At 59.7% G+C, this 7,386-nt stretch overlaps 1 protein-coding gene across 1 annotated transcript in view; it reads right to left on the bottom strand.

The window, feature by feature from the left end:
• The window catches only part of ENH_00065320 (rhomboid-like protease 5, putative), a gene marked incomplete at both ends in the record, with an annotated part of 9,373 nt that continues 1,987 nt past the window's right edge, over positions 1-7,386 (bottom strand). Inside the window, 8 exons of the mRNA XM_013577289.1 lie at positions 1-1,777; positions 1,994-2,911; positions 5,261-5,407; positions 5,766-5,881; positions 6,101-6,207; positions 6,430-6,551; positions 6,754-6,812; positions 7,081-7,231. Of these exons, the coding sequence (XP_013432743.1) occupies positions 1-1,777; positions 1,994-2,911; positions 5,261-5,407; positions 5,766-5,881; positions 6,101-6,207; positions 6,430-6,551; positions 6,754-6,812; positions 7,081-7,231 (3,397 nt within the window). The remainder of the gene's footprint in view (positions 1,778-1,993; positions 2,912-5,260; positions 5,408-5,765; positions 5,882-6,100; positions 6,208-6,429; positions 6,552-6,753; positions 6,813-7,080; positions 7,232-7,386) is intronic.

Here is a 7,386-nt window from a genome sequence, read left to right as displayed (position 1 = left end):
CCCCCTGGGGGCCCCCCTGGGGGCCCCCCCTGCGGGTCTCCGGGGGGTGTGCGGGCGGGCGGGCCGCGAGGGGGCCCCCGAAGGAGAGGGGCCCGAGGAAGGGGGGCCCCGGGAGGGGGCCCCCCACCGGGGGGGCCCCCCTGAGGAACCAGGGGGGCCCCGAAAGGGCCCAAGCAAAGTGGACCTGCTGGTCCCTGGAATAAGGCCTTTTTTGAAGAGCCAAGGAGAAGAGAAGAGTCCCCAACTGCCAAGAGTCTGTCTCCTCCGTGAGAGACAAAGTTGCTGCTGCTTCGAGCTGCTGCTGCTGCTCGGGGGCGAGGACGAAGGGGTTGGGGGCCTCCGCGAGGGCCCCCGGGGGCCCCGAGGCCCTCAACTCCGACAAATAGGGTACTCCTTGAAGAGACAAAACCACGGAGTCTCTGTTGAGATTATTGTGCAGCAAACCAGCAGCATGGAGGGCCCCGAGGGCGAGCAGCAGGCGCTTGAAGAGGTACTGCAGCAGCTGCTGCGGCAGCGGCGCGCCCTGCTGCTGCTGCTGCTGCTGCAGCAGCAGCTGCTGCAGGTCTGCTTCCTTCCGCGGCCCAAACCAAACCCTCTTGTCATATATTGCTGTCTCCGTCCCCGCAATGTCTCCTTTTCCCTGCTGCAGCAGCCGCGCGCCGTACAGCGGCAGCAGCAAAGCAGCACGTTCTGCTGCTTCCTTTCCTGTCTCTCCTTGCTGCAGCAAAGCTCCCAAAATGCTGCCTTCCAGAGAGCCCCTTCGGGGCCTTTCCTCCTCCCCTTCTGCTGCTGCTGCTGCTGCTGCTGCTGCTGCTGCTGCTGCGGGGGGGCGCGGCGGCAAGGCGGGCCCGGAGTCTGCTGCGGGGCCTGCTGCTGCTGCTGCTGCTGCTGCTGCTGCTGCAGCAGCAGCAGCAGCGCTGTCTGCTGCTGCTGCGCCGCCCGAGTCCACCCCTCCTGCTGCTGCTGCTGCTGCTGCTGCTGCTGGGCTGCACACCACCCAGCCGCTGCACGGACCCGCAGCCGCAGCCGCCGCCGCGCTGGCTTCGCCTTCCAGCTGCTGCTGCTGCTGCTGCTGCTGCTGCTGCTCCGCGCCAGCCTGCTGCTGCTGCTGCTGCTGCTGCTGGTGGTCCTCGTGGTGGCCGCAGGCGCCGCTGCGAGCTGCTGCTGCTGCTGCTGCTGCTGCTGCGCGGGCAGCAGCAGCAGCAGGCTCTGCTGCTTCCTCGTAGTCGCTCTCCTCCGCACTTGTGTCTCTGGCCTGTTCTTCTTGCTGCTGCAGCTGCAGCAGCAAAGACATCGCCAGGGGGGCCCCCCCAACTGTCTCCTTTATGACAGGGTCTAGGGCCTCGACTTCGAAGACAACGGAGATGTCAGTGACTCCGAGGACGCGGTTCCAGCGGAAGTCTGCTGCTGCTGCTGCTGCGGGGCCTGCTGCTGCTGCTGCTGCTGCGGGGCCCGCTGCTGCTGCTGCTGCTGCTGCTGCTGCGGAGCAGTGGAAGTCCCGCACGGAAAAAGTCGCGTACGAATCTGCTGCTGCTGCTGCGCTGCTGCTGCTGGAGAGAATGGAGATGGCGGCCTCGATCTTGCGGTGCTGCTCGTAGGTGAAGATCTGCTGCTGCTGCTGCTGCTGCTGCAGCAGCAAAGCCAAACGAGCTTCTGCTGCTGCATCTCGACAATCCCGCAAATCCACTGTCTCCTCTAAAGTCCCCTCCAAACCCTTTTCTCTAATCTGCGCAGCTCGCGCGCTGTCCAGCACGTACTGCAGCGCCTGGTTCGACATCTGCACCAAACCCCAAACCCTAAACCCTAAACCCTAAACCCTAAACCCTAAACCCTAAACCCTAAGCCCTAACGAGCCTCTGAGCGGCAACTCGCCGGAAGCAAAAGGGGTATTTGATGCACATGGGATATGGGCCCAACAAAAAGGCTCTAAACCCCAAACCCTAAACCCTAAACCCTAAACCCTAAACCCTCGCCGCTGCAGCGCCAAACTTACTATGCCTCTCTTGACGGCGTCTGGTGGCCAGGGGCTAATGCCTGCTGCTGCTGCTGCTGCTGCTGCTGCTGCTGCTCGGACTTCGCCTGCATTTTCTGTGCTGCTGCTTTCTGCATTTGCTGCTGCAGTCTGGCTGTCCTCTTTGAGTTCTGTCTCCCTGTTTCCCATGTTCTGCTGCTGCTGCTGCTGCTGCTGCTGCTGCTGCTGCTGCTGCTCTTGTGCGTGCTGCTGCTCGAGCTGCTGCGGCTGCTGCAGCTGCTCTTGTTCCTGCTGCTGGCGCGGCTCCATCTCGAGCAGCAGCTGCTGCTGCTTGAGCTGGAGCTGCTGCTGCTGCTGCATCAGTTCCGTGTGCTGCAGCCTCTGCAAGCGCTGCTGCTGCTGCTCCAGCTGCTGCTGCTGCTGCTGCATCCGCTGCTGCTGCTGCTGCAGCAGCAGCTCCCTGCTGGCCTTCCGCGCATTAAAAAGAGCAGCAACAAATAATGCTGCAATCGACAAAGCTATTGCTGCTCTTTTGCCCAGCAGCGCGAGGCCCTTGAGGGGGGCCCCCAGGGGGCCCCCCCGGGGTCTGCTGAGGCCCCTGAGGGGGCCCCTGGGGGCCCCCCTGTGGGGGCCCCCGTGGGGGCCCCCGTGGGGGCCCCCGTGGGGGCCCCCGTGGGGGCCCCACGGGGCCTCCCGGCGGCCCCACGGGGGGCCCCTCTTGGGGGCCCCCCGGGCCAAACCCCGGGGGGCCCCCTCTGCTGTGGGGTCTTCAGACCCTAAAAACCCATTTGCTGCAGTTGAAGTGTCTGGGGAGACAGTGGAGAAAGGATTGGGGGAGTCTTCGTCAGCAGCAGCAATTGTTGCTGCTGCTGCTGCTGCTGCTGTTGCAGTTTCGGTCTCTGGCACGGAGGCAGACTCGGAGGCCCGCATCGCCGAGCCCTAAACCCTAAACCCTAAACCCTAAACCCTAAACCCTCGAGTCTGCTTCGCGCAGCCAGCACCCGCAGCCGCTGAAGAAACCCTAAACCCTCGCCATCGATGCGGCCGAAAACCCGCAGACTTGGAGAACTCAACCCTTCCGATACACCTCCAAAAACCGACACCTCAAACCCTAAACCCTAAACCCTAAACCCTAAACCCTCACGCAGAGACGCTGCGCTGCAAAGATCCAGCAAAGAGCAGCAAATAAAATGCGCAGAGAACGAAAAGTCTCACTGAGTGAGTTGGCCGCCCTGAAGGCTTTTCTGCGAAGGGTTTAGGGTTGAGGGTTTAGGGTTTAGGGTTTAGGGCTTTGGAGGTCTCGGGGCCTCGCGCAGTCGTGTGCTGCTCTCACACTAAATGAACTAAGAGAATTAGGGTTTTAAAAATTATTTTTTGATTTTTGATTTCAGCAGATATCGCGGATCCCGTGAAAAACGGAGGGTTTAGGGTTTAGGGTTTAGGGTTTAGGGTTTAGGGTTTGGGTGCACACGCCCTGTTCGGCTGCATCCCGGATCCTTTCCAATTAGCCTAAACCCTCGACGGTAAATCAAAAAACCTAATTACCAAGGTTTGTTACTATCTGCAACAAGCTTGTACGTAAACCCTAAACCCTAAACCCTAAAACCAAAACCCTAAACCCTAAACCCTCGAGCGTGCACATTACGCTGCAAGCCCGGATGGAAAGATGGTGTGAAGCGGCAGCTGCGAGTGTAAGGAACTCGCGTCGGCCAAACCCTAATTTAGGGTTTAGGGTTTAGGGTTTGCACCGACAACCATCCGTCGTAGTCTAGGTGGTTAGGATACGCGGCTCTCACCCGCGCGACCCGGGTTCAAGTCCCGGCGACGGAACTCCTTTTGAGGGTTTAGGGTTTAGGGTTTAGAGTTTAGTCTTGCGGTTTTCCTATTAGGGTTTAGGGTTTACAGTAGACGCGTTTTAGTGAACCCCTGCGGAACTAGGGTTGAGTTTACAAATTGGTGTTTAAGGCGTTTTGCTTTTGGGTGTGAAGCTGCGGGCACACGCTGAACTAGGGTTTAGGGTTTAGGGTTTGGACTGGGCTAGGATTTAGGGTTTGCTTCCACATCCGGAGGTCCCTCTTCCCTCTGTGGCTTCAACACTTCATGCTCTTCCAGTTTAGGGTTTAGGGTTTTGGCCGCCGTCTTCCTGGCTCCCCAAACCCTAAATTAGGGTTTGCGTTAAATCGAGCTGGGACATTTCGCCCACCGTAGGCCACCACAAATCCTAGTCAAGGGGGCCCCCAAAGTCTAGGTAAGACAACACAGGGTCTAGTGGGGGCCCCCTGGGGCCCCCTATCTAGCTGCATTAAGTTCAAGGCAAGGGGGGCCCCCCGGGTACCCACTTTCACAAAGTCGGGTACGGGGGCCCCCCAGGGCCTAGGGGCCCCCACTGGGTCTGGGGGCCCCTTTGTGCTGCGGCGGCCACACGTTAAGGGGCCCCCTTTGGGGCCCCGTCTCGGGGGGCCCCTCTTGGGGCGGAGTGGCTACGGGCCCCGCAGCCGGGGCCCCCAGGGGGGCCCCCACGGGGGCCCCTAGGGGGGCCCCCACGGGGGCCCCCAGGGGGGCCCCCACGGGGGCCCCCTGGGGGGCCCCCACTCGGGGGGGCCCCCAAAAGTGACCTGGAGGGGGCCCCTAAATAGCCAGAATACCTGCTGCTGCATCCGTTGTGCCTAAACAACAGAAGGGGCCCTTTCAAGGGGCCCCACAAAGCCCCAAGGCCACATGCCGGGGCTACAAATTACTAAACCCCTTAAGGGGGCCCCTTGGGGGCCCCCCTTTGGGGGGTTTCGCCTTAACGGGCACCTCCAGGGGCCCTACAAGGGCCCCAAAGGGCCCCTGTGGGGGGCCCCCAAGGGCCCCCCACAGGGGCCCCCACTGGTCCCACAAAGGGGCCCCCAAGGGGGCCCCTGTGTGGACCCTTGGGGGGCCCCCGACTGCATGCACTGGCTCTCTGTTGCCTCCAAAAGGCCCCCGGAGAACCCACAAACCTTCTGAGGGGGCCCCGGGGCCCCTGGGGGCCCCTGGGGCCCCTGAGGCCCCCTGGGGCCCCCTCTACTTTGTAAGGGGGCCCCTAGACATATAGGCCTGAGGGGGGGGCAGCGCGCGTTGCTGGGGTTTAGGGTTTGGAGTTTAGGGTTTAGGGTTTAGGGTTTGCGGGGTTCTGGCGTTGGCGCAGAAGTAATCCGCACTGGCTTGGTTCTCAAAACACCAAAAGTGGCCGCCATTAAACCTCACAAATGCTGGCAAGGGTTTGCTGACGGGACTAAACCCTAAACCCTCGCTAAACCCTACCCCCCTTTTGGCCAGAGTTGCTGCTGTCGGCAAGCGGCAGCAGTGACATCCCGCAGACCCTAAAAAGGAGATTCGCCCGGGGGCCGTGAGGGTTTCGTAGTAGCTAGGGTTTAGGAGAAACAGCCACAGCACGGTCAGCGACGCCACCTGCAGCAAACCCTAAACCCTAAACCCTAAACCCTAAACCCCAAACCCTAAACCCCAAACCCCGAAGCTGGGGCCTGCGTGCGCGGCTGGCCGCTTCGCGGCTCCTCTAAACCCTAAATTACGGATGCATGTGAAACCCTCGTGTTCTCACGGGAGGGCAGGCGCTCAAACCCTAAACCCTAAACCCTAAACCCTAAACCCTAAACCCTAGCAAACTCCACGGGCACGACAAAATGAGACCAGCACACACTGCGACGGGCAGACAGCTACAGCTTCAACTAGAAAGTTAGTGCCACGGGTCTCGGGCTTAGGGTTTAGGCTTTAGGGTTTTAGGGTTTAGGGTTTAGGGTTTACGCACCAAGAACCCAAGAGCGAGCAAGCGAACAGTCCACTCTAGAAAACCCTCATAACACTTCCACACAAACGGGGGGCCATCTGCGGGCAGTTCTTTCAGCTCCGCGCGTGTCCTGGCTTCTGCAGCACAAACCCTAAACCCTAAACCCTAAACCCTAAACCCTAAACCCTAAAACCCCAAACCCTACACCTAAGGAGAACATCAAGGCAAGCAACCCCACCACCACGCAACACAGAAACGGCAGAACTGCAAGTCCAGCTGGCGATGCAGTGGTCGAATCCGCTTCTAGGGTTTAGGGTTTAGGGTTTAGGGTTTAGGGTTTAGGGTTTAGGGTTTACCGTGTCTCCTGATACGGCTAGCCAACATGTTGCGCTTCGTTGCTGAAATGCAGCGGTGGCAGCAGCGCAGCTGCACCCGCGCCCACCAGACGGAGAGCGAAAACCTCCTGAAAGAAACTCTAAACCCTAAACCCTAAACCCTAAACCCTAAACCCTAAACCCTAACACCTGTGAGCCCGCATCAAGTCTCCCACTGACAAGGAAGTGCAGGGCCTAATATCCCGCTTAAATCAGAAAGCCAGCTTCTACAAGCCCTGCCCCCTGGCGGCCAAACCCTAGATCCTAAACCCTAAACCCTAAACCCTAAACCCTAAACCCTAAACCCTCACCTGAGGGCCCGAAGGGAATATATTGTCGCAAACCCTACAAGCAAACCCCCCAGGCAGCCGCCCAAATGAGCGAAGTTGTCTACAGCGGAGAAACCGCCCATATTGGTCAGCTGGGCCGTGGCCTGCGCACAAACCCTAAACCCTAAACCCTAAACCCTAAACCCTAGGCTCTAAACCCTAGGCTCTAAACCCTAATCCCTACACCCTATAGCGCCACCAACGGATGCAGCGCAAGGAGTAAACCTCGACCCTAGAATGGAGGGCTAAGGTCCTAGAGTCTAGGGTTTAGGGTTTAGGGTTTAGGGTTTAGGGCTTGCTGCTCACAATAACGACGACAACAATCGCCAGGACACACCAGGGGAAGTGGAGGTAATCCCAATTTTCTGAAGTCAACACACACGCCCTAAACCCTAAACCCTAAACCCTAAAACGTAAACCCTAAACCCTAAACCCTAAAACGTAAACCCTAAACCCTAAACCCTACGCCCGAAGCCCTAAACCTTAAACCCTAAACCCCAAAGCCAAATAATCCTTTCAGTTAAGCCTTAGGTGGCGGCTCTATCGCGAGCGGGCGCAGCAGTCTCGGAGCCACCAACCCCAAGCCCCACCCCCCAAACCCTAAACCCTAAACCCTAAACCCTAAACCCTCACCGATTGCGAAGGGCACGAGGGCCCCCAAAAGCCCGTAAAGGGCCCCCGAAGACCCCACAGTGCTGGTGCAAGGGTCTAGAACTGCGCTGAGGGTATTTCCCCCCATGGCGCTGATAACCCAGGTGAGGAGGCAGCGCCAAAACCCCCACATCTGCGCAAACCCTAAACCCTAAACCCTAAACCCTAAACCCTAAACCCTAAACCCTACGCCCTGGGCCCCGACGCCCAGCCCACTGGCAACAGCTCACGCTAAGGAGAGACACAAGCGATAAGGCGCTGGGGAGGCGAGGGAGAGGCACGCTGCAA

Source organism: Eimeria necatrix, genomic scaffold (assembly GCF_000499385.1).
Source record: "Eimeria necatrix Houghton genomic scaffold, Enh_scaff59, whole genome shotgun sequence".
In the NCBI taxonomy this organism is placed as follows: domain Eukaryota; phylum Apicomplexa; class Conoidasida; order Eucoccidiorida; family Eimeriidae; genus Eimeria; species Eimeria necatrix.
Note: the sequence above shows the minus strand (reverse complement) of the source record. Positions and strands in the feature narration are given on the sequence as shown.